Below are 13,143 nucleotides of genomic sequence, written 5' to 3' on the forward strand. Positions count from 1 at the left end.
ATGTGGGACAATTTACTATTTCATCTGAAGCTCACTGCCTGAGCCTGAATTCTCGTACTGTGTGCTGGTTTGCAATCAGATTTACACCATTGTGTTTTACAGGAATATAAAACAAGTATAAATAAGACCTAATCTGGATAAATAACATTTACATGCGAAACAAAGGCTGTTATGCAAAGGAATTATGGGGGCAGAACAGCACACAGTCAGCTGGCATAAAACACATGCGTTACCCTGTGGCTTGGTGCCCCTCTGGCTTAACTTCCAGAAGGCATTTGCAGGTTACCCAGCAGACCATGCAGTGCTAGAGAAATAAACACTGAGCCTAGAGCTCCGTGAATGATAAAGCAGTGGAAGATTAAAATATGTGGCAAATGGACAGGCTATATGATTTATGCTAAAGGTTTTATTGGGAAAGAAGGATTTTAGGATACATAAAGAAAAGAAGGGTTGTACTTAAGAGTTGGTTTATATTAAATTCATTGAGGAAAAGAAACGTTGCAGTGTATGCATTAACTTCATGTTTATATCTGTTAATGGAATATTCTAAAACTCTGGACTGTTTTACAGTCTGAGGGTCGGTCATGGACGGGATCAGGAGAGGAAATATTTGGACTGGTCTTCTCCTAGTAAGAGTTTAGCTCACTCTCCATTAGCCTTATTCTCTGCTTTTTTTTAATGCAAGAGAAGGGAAATCAAGCTTTTGGCTGGGGCAAGTGACTCCCAAACGGTAGAGCTGTCCTAGAGTTTAACAGATTGCAATGCTGAGCCTGGAGCCTGCTGAGGCTTTCAAACACCAGGGAATGGTCCCAGGGAAGCAGGGCTGGCTGCAGACCTCACTGGTCAATGGTATCCCAAGGGAACTGTGTATGGTGCTCAGGTCCTCAGCTACCCCACACCGCTGTGTTTCACAGCCAGCACATTGATGGATGGCTCTTACCTTTGGCTGGTTGTAGTGCTCCATTGACATAGTGATGACATTGACCCCAATGATGAATGTGATGAAGAGGTCAAGATAGTGGCTGGTGCAGAGGGTGTGAATGTACTTCCGCGCTGGGGAATAGTCAGCGTAGTAAGGCCTGCGTTGGGCTTCTGCAGAAAAAGAGAAAGAAAGGCAACGCGATGAATGCAGGCCCCGCTGCATGGCTGGCAGCCACCGCAATGTGGCCTGCAGGTCATGTCTTACACACACCCACATTCAGCATGTGGGAGAACTGATTCAAGCAAGCCATGTGGAATGACCAAATGCTTCTACCTAGAACCTTCAAGAACACAGTGGGGTTATCAGGCTGAGCCAAACCTCTTGTGCCTGCAGTAGGGACCTCCACAGCTTTGACAACCAGGCCCGTTTTTCTCTCAAGTGCTCTCTGTTCTTACTGTTCGCTCTCGGGCTAGAGGACAACCTTTTCACTTAATGGGACACTTGTCACAAACCAGGAAGGGTGAGAAGCAGAATGGAAACGAGACCCAAAGCCAACAGAAAAGCTTCAAACTCAGCGATGACTCAACTCCAGTTTAGAGGAAAGGCTTAGGGCAGGTCTCATCGGCCTGGAGTCTGATATGCATCTTTCCTAACCCTGCTGATGTCAAGCATGTTCCACATAAGAGAAGAACATAACCTGAGCTCAGCTTCTGTGGCAGAAGGGCTTTGGTGTATTTTAAAGGTACAAAGAAAACATAGCGATGCCTGTGGCAACGTAGAGCACGTGTGAGGGTTAGTAGCGCACAGGAGAGCATCAACAGCAATGGAGTGGGGTGCTCAGCATTTGCCTCTACAAAGACTATCAGCACAAGCTCCTCTGGAAATATAAAACCAAGGGCACGGCTGCATCTAAAAAACCATTTGGGCTATGACCACATGAATTTTCTCTCTCTGCCTCTGGTCATGACTCCTCCTTTCTTCTCTTTGAAATGGGGAAATTTCTGCACATGACCAAGTTCCCGGGGCTGTTCCAAGGAGAGTGTCTGGACACTGCCCTGCAACCGAATTGTATTTACTGCGTGTGTCTCTCTTAAATTAGACTGTGACCACAAGATGGTTGTGGGCACTCAGATGGAGACAAATTCTTTTCAAACTTAAGAAATGTAAATGTTCCAAGAGCGTACTTAAGGTCAAAGTCAGTATTACTGTAGATTTTAGGTCATACTAAGTCAGAGCAGGATTGTTCTTAATAGAGAGGGTTTTTTTGCAAATGTTTCAGCAAATTCAGCTTTAAACACATGAGGAGCTGGGAAAAAGGAGTTGCTTCACTTTAAAAATAAGGAGTGAAAGAAGTTCAAAAGTACTCAGTGCCCCCCTGAAATACATCTTCCACTCCTCTCACCTTGCTAATATCTTTCAGATGGAGTGACTCTTGAAATGTGGGTTGTTTTTTTTTTTGGTAGTGCAATTGATGCCAGATTAGAGTCCAAAATCCTAAAACAAATTGGATAAAGGGAAACTGAATCTGTTGCTCTCTTTCAACTACTATTTTTTTCTGGTAGTTAAAAGTGGAGTGGAGGCATTTGAAAAACATTTCCTTCTGACCTGGGTCACCTCGACTTATTTTTTTCTGATAATGGGTGTGGAAAAACAAGATGAAAGCAAACACAATTGTTTTTGAATACATTTTTCTGTTGCTTTCATGTGCCTTAGTCCTACCAGTCATCTTGGACTGGGAGGGCTGTCTTTGCTACTGAGCTCGGCTAATCTTCCAGTGTGCCTAAAAAATAATAATAAAAACATTTCAGTATAATATTTATTTAAGTCTGTACAATGTGCTTTCATGTGTATTCAGGATCACGACATTTTTTTTTTTTTTTTGGAAATGTCTTCTTGGGAATGCAAAAAATCAGCTTGTTGGGAGGTCTGAGAATATCCCAAATAGTCAAAAGTGATATTAAGGGACTATTTATGAATGACTAATGGTTGATTAATGGATCTCAGAACAACATTTGCAGTGATGGGCAGTGTGTGAATACACTGGCTAGCAGCACGTAAGGAAAATAGGCTGTAGGTGACTGCAACTACTCTCTAACCTGCCGAAAGGCAGCCGTTGATTAACTATTCAGCAAAAGATGAGATGTTTATTATGTTTTACAAACTACTTATCTAATTCTAAAGCATAATCACAAGAAGACATTTTCCACTGTAAAGTTGCTGAACAGAAAACCTTGTAGGCTGCCTGTCAGCAACACAGCTCTCTCTTTGCATGGGCTGGGTATACAAATAGTAAAGAGGAACAGTCCAGCCATAAAGGTGGGTCTGTTTTATTGAAAAGTGTCTCAGAGGTCTGTGCGTGGACGCTCTGCCAGTGCTCAGCGCTGGCTCTGCCTGGTCAACTGGTTGCTCAGAAAACTTGGGATAGGTTTAACTTGACCTGGGATGAGGGAGCTCTAGGAAATGCCTTCCTCATTTAGGATGCACTACGTGCCTGAAGCCAGGTTAACGAATGAAAAAGGTACTTCTGAGGGGACACATACAAGGACAGTCTGGGATCAAGTTGACAACGCTTTGAAACACATGCACCACCACTGTCATGCTCAGTGCAGTAACCCATGCAATGTCCATTAGAGGAGATACCGCTCATGCGAGGCTAACGGTAGTGAGCAGGGGTGTGCAGGAAGGACAGGCCGGCTTCTGCTCTTGGCGACGCCGGTGTTAGGCTGGGGCAACCCCATGAAGGCAGATGGATTATAGCAGGGTGAAAGCAGTGAGAGATCAGCCACACAGCAGCTCTGACCCGCTCTGAGCAGGAGGAAGGCTGCATTTCAGAGCTCCAAGGCCCCCAGCTCTGCTGGGTCACTGTTCATTCCCAGTCCCTTTAGAAACAGGAATTTTACTTCAGTCAACAGCACAGCAAGTGGCTCTGGCCTCCTTTCAGTTCAGACACGCATTTTTACCTCTTAGTGAGAATACACTGTTATTCTCCCCAGTTTGGGTGTAAGTGTTCACTGCACACACCTACTGCTACAGCCTGCTCAACCAGAGACGGGGGATCTGTAGGAGAACCTATACGAGGAGAACAGTGCACCATGGGGATGTGGGCACAGCAAACGGGGGAGATCGAGTGCATCACTGATTACAGCAGGTAAAATGTAACCTGTGCCTGGTTTCTCGGATGAGACTCCAATCAGCCAACTAGCAGAATTATATCAAATGCAGACAAGTATCCCTTCAGCTGCAGCTGATGGTTTGTATTGGTGGAAACGCAGGAGGGAAAGGAGAAACCATCAAACATATGCAAAAGGAAAACCACAGCCCTTTCTCGCCCCTGCTTCTAGATGTTGGCTAATGCTTGAATCTCATCTCTCTGCAGAGTATTTAAACTTCTTTGCTTGTGATTCCGCTGACATGAAAATTAATGGAGCACTGTCTCCTAGCTTAAAAGCATTTAGGTTGGCATTACAATTGCTAGCTACAGCTCCTCCATTATTCTCCTCTGCATGAAACATTACGAAGCCCTAATGGGTTTATATGCATGCTTGGCACAGAGGAGCTCTATACCTGCAGCTGCCTGGAAAAATAAGCAAGATGGTTTGATAATTCCCTAGTTGGAAATACTAAACACTCAGATATGCAGTGCCTGAAATTTTAGTTACAGCTCAAATGTTTCTGCTGGATACAGGGATGGTTGTGGCATTGAGAGGATGGACTAATTTAAATACCACTGTGTGCTGCCCACAACTGCTCACCCCTAGAGAGAAAGGCTTGCAGGCAGAGCTCTGAATGGCATCTCTGCTGGGTCTCAAAACAAAACCGGCCTCTTCTACAATGCCCACTCAGCTCTGTGTTGGGAAATGCCTCAGAGAAACCCAGCGGTGGCCACGCTCCTCTCGTACAGAGTGGCAATCAGGAAAAACATTTCCTTTCCCGAGTCCTCAGTTTTTGGGGTCTTCCCAGGGCCCAGTGACTTGGTGACACTACTGAAATGCACTCTCTGCTCCCCAGCTAGGGCCTCCCCCAGGCTGTGTCAGGCACTTCCAGCTTTTCCAGCGTTGCCTGCACTGCTTTTGGCACAGTGTCACCCAGACCCTGCCTGCAGCCTTTGAAGCCCAGAGCACTGCCTGCGTTTGACCCGACATCGCGCTCTGCTCAGCGGGCCAGCGGCCACCGGCTTCACAGCAGATACAGGCGGGTTGGATTTGGCCGCGTATCCTGAATGCAGAGGAGATCAAGCTGATCCACGTGGTTTTAATCAAAAACTTTAATCTGGGGAGGCTGGTTTCAGTCTGTGTCTTCTGAGAACCTCATTAAAAGGTTAGGAGCTGCAGGATTATTAAATTACACTACACTTACTTACATAGTAGATAGAGTGGATGGAGGTAGTGGCTGTGTCAGAAAAAAATTCTAGTTCATCTTGAATTTTTACCTTCACATGAAAAAGTATGCTGTGCAGTTCTGCCTTTAAAACCACATCAAATGCATTTCTACGGTGTATTCAACCCCCTGCCCTCTTTCCTCATGTGAGCAGAGTTAACTGGCAAACCCAGTGCCCTCTTTCAGTGCTGGCCCTGGCCTCAGCTGAGTGTACTGCAGCCCAGTCCTGAAGGCTGGGCCCTGTGGCCGCTGCTGCTGCCGTGGCAGCAGTGCCTTGCTGACATGTTGGGTCCATGAGCTCCGTGGCCAGTGCCTCGAGTGATGCTTGTCACAGGAGCAGAGAGAGTCAAGGCATGCTGACAAGGGGTGTGGGGTGTCACCCTGTCCCAATCCCTTCATGAAAGTGGCCCTTAGATGGGAAACAAGAAACTTTTTGGAAAGGTCTGAGGTGGTGTCTGATAGCAGAAATGTGGGCTGAGAGGGACCTTCCTGCCAGGCTCCTGGAAGGCCTGGGAAGTACCCCCAAAACAGACATGTGATGATTCCCCATCCCACCTGCCTGGGGTGTGATGAAGGAGCTGTGTCCTGATGCAGGGCTGTGTCCTGCACGGAGCAATCCCTCTGCCAGGCTTATAGCTCTGCACACAGGGTCCAAATCCTGGACCCAGCCTGTAGAGCCTGGGATTCGTACCCAGGATCTGCTCAGATGCGACCACCCAGGCACTGATAAGCTGAGGCTTAACCCATCCCCAGGCCTGAGCCCAAGCCTGCTATGGCTCAATGGTGCATTTCTGTGTGTGTAGGTACCTACAGATGTCCAAAGACCTCAATACACAGAAACACAGGGCTGCTGCACACAGAGGACATTACACACAGGAGAGAGGACACAAAGACAAGATGCCAGGCAGACAGGGCGAGTCCAGATGGACAAGCATTGCTCAGATAGGACATCTGTTAGCTCTGCTGGATTTTATTCATGTCAACATCCCTAATTCTTCTTCCCCTTATGGTCTCTTCAGGCCAAATACTAGAAATGGCAGCTGAAGGAAAAGCAGGGCTCTCTGCTTGGCTTCCCAGCGTAGGCTCCTTGCTCCTCCACAGAATCACTGCTCTCCTGTGCCCATCCTGCCCCGTGGGGACTGGCCTCTCGCCCGCTCCTCCGCACAGGTGACACACACAGCGCTGGGGTAAGCGGAAAGCTGGCCAGCCCGCCGTCACCATGCAGCGTCCCATGCCTGCATGTGCACACAGACACTCCTGCAGAGACTCACTGCCACACACGGCACCAACCACATCTCACATCTTTCTGAGTCTGCCATGTTTTTTCACCAAATCCATCATCTCCTAGATTACCCAGGAGGTGAAAACTACTCCCATTTAAATTAAAAAAAAATCCGTTAAAATGTAAATAGTAATCTTCCAAAAATGTGCATCAGATATTTGATTTCACCTTGTTAACAACTCAAATTTGGATGCCAGGCTCTCCGTGCTGAACAGAGGCAGGTAGGAGACCTCAGAGCCAGATGATCTGAGGTAACCTCCTGGAAGCCCAGCACATGGCCAAACATTTAGCCTCTCAGTTGCTATATTGGACTTGATTGCCTTCCAGAAAGCTGTCCTCCTCCCTGCGTGCTCTCAGTGAAATGTTACAACCCACATCTGTGCAATGCCTGGGTCTGCAGTCTGAAATATCATCTCCTTGACTGTATCCTTCGAGATAGCTGGATAAAGAGGGGCAATGTAACAGTGTCCATCACTTTGATAGGGACTGGCTCTTTTGGTGTCTAAGCAGCAGGCACAGACAGACTTGTAATAAGATTTATATACTAATCAGGAACAGCAACTGGCTGTGGTTTAGCTATGCTTCCTTACCTGTGCCCCAGACTGTTATCTCTAAGGATGCTTACTGTTCTTTGTAAATAAGCTTTTTTTTTTTTGGCATATAAACTTTGAGTTTATCTGAGTGTCTTCTTGGGTCAGCACATTGGGGTTGAAATACTGTGCAAGCAGGAGGACTCTTGAGAGCCTGAAACTGATTTCTCTTATTGTGCTGGAAATGCTGCCTTCAGGATTTCCACTTCTAATCCTAGTTGGAACCTTCAACGCAAAAAACAAAATGGGAAAAGGGAAATGAAATTGCATTCGAACTCTTCTAAATCTCTGAAGAGATTCAATGTCTGTTTACAGCTGGCTAGTTTGATCTAGATTTCATTTTAACCCAGCTACTTAACTCACAACTAGCTAAAATGAAATGGGCTTGGCCTTCACTGTGGTGCCAGGTCAGTCCGTCATTAAGGTCCTGTGGAGACCATGGTGCAGACATTTAGTGCTGAGGTCTCCCAAGGCACCAATAAAGAGGACCACAAGAGCAGGAGAGGAGCTGCAAGGGATACAGCTGCCTGCCTTCTGACTCAGGCGTGGATGGATGGAGGAATGTGGATGGGATTCTATTAGCAAAGACTCCGACCTCTATGTCCTTAGAGCCAGGCAAAAGACTATTCAATCTAACTGCAGTTTTCCCAGCTGAAAATGGACACCTATGGCTTGATGTTTGGGAGACAACTAGCCATTTGTCTCAATGAGATATTAGGTCCTTACAGGAGATTACACAGGGCAGCACAGTGCTAGGCAAAGAGCCACAGGACTGCTGCAGCAAGCAAGGCCAGAAGCACTCAAGCCTTATCCCTGACTAAGCTCATCTTTGCTCACAGTGGCCAAGCCACGTTCCCTCACTTACTTCTAAAAAATGCTTGCCAGCATCTAATGCAGGCTCTCCCTGTTCATTAAAACTGGCTGGGAAGTCGGTGTGGCTGGTTTCCTGGTAGTTTCCCTGGGAATACCCACCAGATGCTATAGGCAGCTTGTCCCTGGTGGAGCCTGCCAAGAAGCAGCAGAGGTGAGAATTAATACATGAGAACCCCTGGGAAGGTTTGGGTCAGGAAAGGCACACAAGCTCAGGCTTTTGGTCTGGTTTGATGGTCTCTACTAGATCCACTAAGAAGCAGATTTCAGCTAAAGGCCTTCTGTTGCACCCTAATGGCCCTGCATCTGGCCAATATTTCCATGTAGACTGTTTGCAAGGACAAACTGAGTCCCAGCACATTGCTCAGCAGCGAAGGGCTCCCCCAGCCTGCGATGGGGCAAGCATCTCTTGTAATGGACATCTTTGAGAGAGGAAGTTTCTGGACAGCCCCATCTCGGGGCTCCATTCCTCTCCCCAGGGCTGTTGGTTTGTTCATGCCCTCATGCAGCATGTTTGTGGCATGCGGGGCCATGCGCTAGGACTCTAAAAAGCATCGCAATTATTTTGTCTAAGAAAAGAATTAATAAATCAAACCACCACCATCATCAGATGCAAGCGGCACATTAAGCCACAGGGCTACCCTCGGGACTGGCCTTCACACACAAGCCTTGCAGAGCATGATGGAGGACTCTGCTTGGAGGAGGATTTTCTCCCCAGCCAAGTAAACAGGTAATGCTTTCCATCAGGCTTGTAGAGGACAATTCCAGGGTGTTGGCAACCCAAGACTTAAGGTACCGCCAAAAGAGGTAATGAAGCAAAACAACCTCTTGAATCCCATGGAAACAAAACCAAAGGAAAATGAAAGTCTTGCTTTGGGAGCAGGCAGGGCTCAGAAAGATTTTGGTTTGTAACGCAGTCTACCGACCAGACAGGTATATCTCCTTACTCCTGCGCTTTTTCTCCAAGCGTCTCAGCCGCTTCTCCTCCCGACGCCGGGCCTCCTCCGCCTCCTGGTGCTGTCGGCACTTGTGAAAGTTCTCCACCACCACCCCCACAAACATGTTGAGCACGAAGAAGCTGACGATGAGCAGGAAGGAGATGAAGTAGAGAAGCATCCAAGGGTTATGGTTCTGGATGGGCTGGTGAGGTGGGGAATTAAAAAACAAGAGAGAAGAGAAGCGGCATAGACAAGATGTGTGTAAGTCAGGATACTGGGCACTCTGGAGCAACAAGACAGCACAGTATACTTTCATGGGGAGGAGGAGAGGGCTGGGAGGAATTAAGAGATTTTTCCCAAAACAGTTTCCTCTCATCCATTTTCTCACCGACTAGAATTTTACTTTTGTTGTGAAACCTGCCCTAGCCTCCACAACTTGGCTTACAGGATTCAATTATTTTGGCATTTATTTCATACAGCTTAAAATAAATCTCAGTGGAAGTGCATCATCCCACCTGTGAGATCATTTTAGTTAAAGATAGGCTCCAGCTTATTTTTTTGTTGAGATGTGGGCTCATGCTCAATGTTTCTCAGTTGTTATGAGATCTTCAGAAGCAGGGCAAAATTAAGTACAAAGTGTTACTGTAGCTACGATGGGGTACTACTCATCTAAAACTTGACTTTCCTGTGCAAATGCCACACAACACACGAAATTATGTCTCTTTCACAACATTCCTGGTTGTTTCCCATCTTGTGCAAGTTCACTCTTATTCATCATGCCTTCTGTGAAGCCGCAGTGCAGTGGCACATGGGGCCCTCCTCAAGTACCATCATTCTAACTAAAAACCCCATCAGCGCTTGCTTGTGTACTACATGGGGTGCAGCCACTGTAAAAGCTACTCAGTGGAGAACAGAAAACCTTGGCAGCCCAATGGGCAGTCAGGACCTCAGGAAGGTCCTATAGCTCTGCTCCTTCCTGGGACTTCAAAAACACCAGAGTCACCCAGCCATGAGACTTCTGAGAGCAACACATCTGGACTTTGCAGTACATTTACCTGTTGGTCAATACCCACAGCATCCAAACCATCGTACATGATGTTCACCCAGCCGTCTTTGGAGGAGAGGACAAACAAGGACATGAGGGCCTATAAGAAAACAAACAAACAGAAAAGATTGGTCTTGCATTCTAGTCCCCAGAAAAGAAACTAACAACAGACAATGCTCAGCAAAACCAATCCACAGCTCGTAACACATCATCTGGCCTGGAGCTGATGGAGAAATGCAACATATTGTGGCTCGCTTCTACCTATTTCTAATCTGGCTTAAAAGTGAGCAAACTATGGTTGTTAATGCTCCTTTTCCCTCACATACAGGGCTGACTTTTGCTCAGACACATCAGGCTTTGTGGTCACCAAAGCATGATTAAAAATCATTATGTCAGGCTGGCCCAATGTCATGGGGTTTTAAAAAGCAATAATATAGCCGAGCTCCCACTATGGGCTGTCTTGCTTTTCAGCCAGTATAAAGCACCTTATTTTTTTTCATTTGCAAACATAACAGCTAGAAGTCAAGAGATTAAAAGTGACAGCTGAGGTCCATACGTGAGGGACGGCATGCAAAAGCAGTGGCTTTAAGACAACACTCTCCTATAAACAAGGAATTGTATAACCCTAGGAAGTCTGGCTGCAAGAGATCAAGAGATGACCTGATCCATTTTTACCCAGTTAGGGTTGCTTCTGATAGAAGAATGCCTACATCGTTCTTGGAAACTTCCTATGATGGATGTTCCACACCTTCCTCAAGGAATACATTTTAAGTGCTCATCCATTAAAAACTGATACAGAAAATCCCTGCAATGAGGACTTTACCTGTCCCAAATTGTCAAAATTGTACTTCCGCCGGACCCATCTGTAGCGTGCGTTAGTGCAGTCAGTCTTTGTAGTGATGTTTTTTACATCAGGACCATCACAGTAGTAGAACTTGCCTTTAAAGAGCTGTATATGAGAAGCAAAAGAAAAAATAAAAGAAGCAGCTTTGAAAAGTCTGTTCCCTGATTTATCTTTCTTTCCCCTGTTAGAGTTGTTTGCCAAGTTCAAATTCCTTTCCTCTCCTTCCAGGTCAGATACCTGCCTTAGCACACATGGCAGGAAAACACCTCTGGTAAAACTTCAGGCCCTGAGACATGGTTGTGGATTGCCTCAGATCAAGAAGGAAGGTGATCCTGCAGGCCTGCCCTGTCTTGTTGGGAGGACGACAATCTCCCCTCTGAGGAAGAGATATTATATTCATCCCAGCACACAGAGCCAGGAGAGATCTTGGGAATTTGTCTTTTCCTTCCCCTACCCTCAGGCAGGCTTAGCTGGTGATGTGTTGTTCATCAGGGAGGTCTGCTCTTCTAATCCCAAGAACCTTCCAATGAGCGCATGCCAACCCCACCCCAGAGCATTTCTTCTAGGGCCTGGCTCTTCTGTCCTAACACCTAACTGACATCTTCCTTTGGAGAGATTTAAGCTCATTACTTCCACCTTAACCAGGTGGTGAGTAAAACTGCTTCTCTTTTGCAACAGTCACTTACAGATGGCCGTGGTGAAGGAAATACTCTACCTGGACCCCTAAAATCCCAAAGATAATGAAGAAAGCACAGCAGATGAGAACAATATTCCCAATAGGCCTCAAGGAGGAGATCAAGGTTTCTACCACCAGCTTCAGACCTGGGGCTCTGCTGATGACTCTGGAAAAAATGGCAAAACAATAAAGCTTTTAAATTTTATGCATGCCCTGTTATTATATGGATGCTTTTCCTCCTCTGCTTGGGCTGCAGTAAAGCTAACACAACCCTTCTCTACCTGCAGGCAGCATTCAGAGACAATTAGTGACTTACTTGGACAACCAGAACATTCACAGTCACATTAGATGGAATTAAAAAAGTGTAAGACACCCTGTCAGCAGGATGTAGGGCAATTGCTTACTAGTAACAGCGAGAAGGGAATACTCTCTATGGGCAGAATATCACAGAGGTTCCCACTACAGGGCTATTTGTACCTCAGTCCAGAGAGCTGATCGCCTCTGAGGCCTCTCTGATCCAAGCAGAGAGGCACACACCAGGCAGCACCCTGCTTCCTAACACAAAACGCATAAATAGCTTCACAGCAGTACTGGAGAGCACATCTTCTCTTTCTACAGGCATAAGTGCTCACCTGCCCTACTGCCCTGGGCCCCATGACAACTTTTCAAACAAAGTAATTTCAATTTGTTTCCTAATTAGTTCCTGAACTGGCTCTCAGGTAACAGGAACTTGTGATCACAGCCAAAGGGTCATCCCATTAAAGAGCAGCTTGCTGTGAGAAGCCAGGCATACTCTGAGCACGGCCTGAAGCAGCTTTTGGGTATTATGGAGAACAAGGGTTTTCCTTTCGTATATGAGTGCCTGGAGGATGGCTCTCCCACAGGCGTGTGAAAAATGTGCTTGCACACACAAGTGTAACTAGCCCAAGCAAGCTTTTCTGGGAAGGTGGGTGCTTTGACTGAAGAACATCAAAGTTTTTTTTTAGGAGGGGCCTGTAGAGGGGAGAGGGTATGAGTCCGTGCAGGTAGCTTGAGCTTGCACAGCTAATGATGCTTTCATGCCTGCCAAACACAGAGAAAAGAGGAGAGTTGTATGCTACAGGGACAAAGCTTTTCAATAGGGTCTTGTTCGGCAGCAAGTAAGGTGGCAGTCTGAACTGCACCTACAAAGTGTTAGGAATGGTCCCTGGAGTAATCCTGGAAGAGGCTGTGATAAGTGAAGCCGTCATGAGAGGTGATGAATTCCTCTCTATTAATAGGATCTGGCCTAGTTATTCTCCAAGACCAACTCCCTTTTTTCCCCTTATATTTACTTATGAGTTGCCTATGCCCTGATTGCTGTCCCTAGTTACGTGTGTTAGACAGCTGCCCCGAGGTGCTGCCAGGCCAAGGTTTTCCCAGGGTGACCCTGAGTGGCTCCTGGTGAGCCAGCACTGTGAGGGGACACCACTGCCACCAGCAGAACAGAGCACAGGAGCAAGAGAGGAGAAAGAAACACTCACAAACTTACTTGTCACTAAGGAAACACAGAGCAGCAGACAAATAGCTGTTGTTCTTGTGGTCATGGGCCCAAACAAGATTGCCTCTTCCTATTACTCT

At 46.6% G+C, this 13,143-nt stretch overlaps 1 protein-coding gene across 3 annotated transcripts in view; it reads right to left on the minus strand.

Annotated features, from left to right (window-relative positions):
* CACNA1H (calcium voltage-gated channel subunit alpha1 H) overlaps positions 1-13,143 on the minus strand; it is an 89,331-nt gene that overhangs the window by 25,436 nt on the left and 50,752 nt on the right. For 2 of the 3 annotated variants that reach the window (XM_068423923.1, XM_068423922.1), the window contains exons 15-19: positions 11,584-11,710; positions 10,848-10,973; positions 10,035-10,124; positions 8,968-9,181; positions 941-1,092 (exon numbers count right to left, since the gene is read on the minus strand). In XM_068423923.1, coding sequence (XP_068280024.1) covers positions 941-1,092; positions 8,968-9,181; positions 10,035-10,124; positions 10,848-10,973; positions 11,584-11,710 — 709 coding nt within the window. The remainder of the gene's footprint in view (positions 1-940; positions 1,093-8,967; positions 9,182-10,034; positions 10,125-10,847; positions 10,974-11,583; positions 11,711-13,143) is intronic. The other variant, XM_068423924.1, reaches the window with a different exon arrangement.

This window comes from Nyctibius grandis, chromosome Z (assembly GCF_013368605.1).
Source record: "Nyctibius grandis isolate bNycGra1 chromosome Z, bNycGra1.pri, whole genome shotgun sequence".
NCBI lineage: Eukaryota > Metazoa > Chordata > Aves > Nyctibiiformes > Nyctibiidae > Nyctibius > Nyctibius grandis.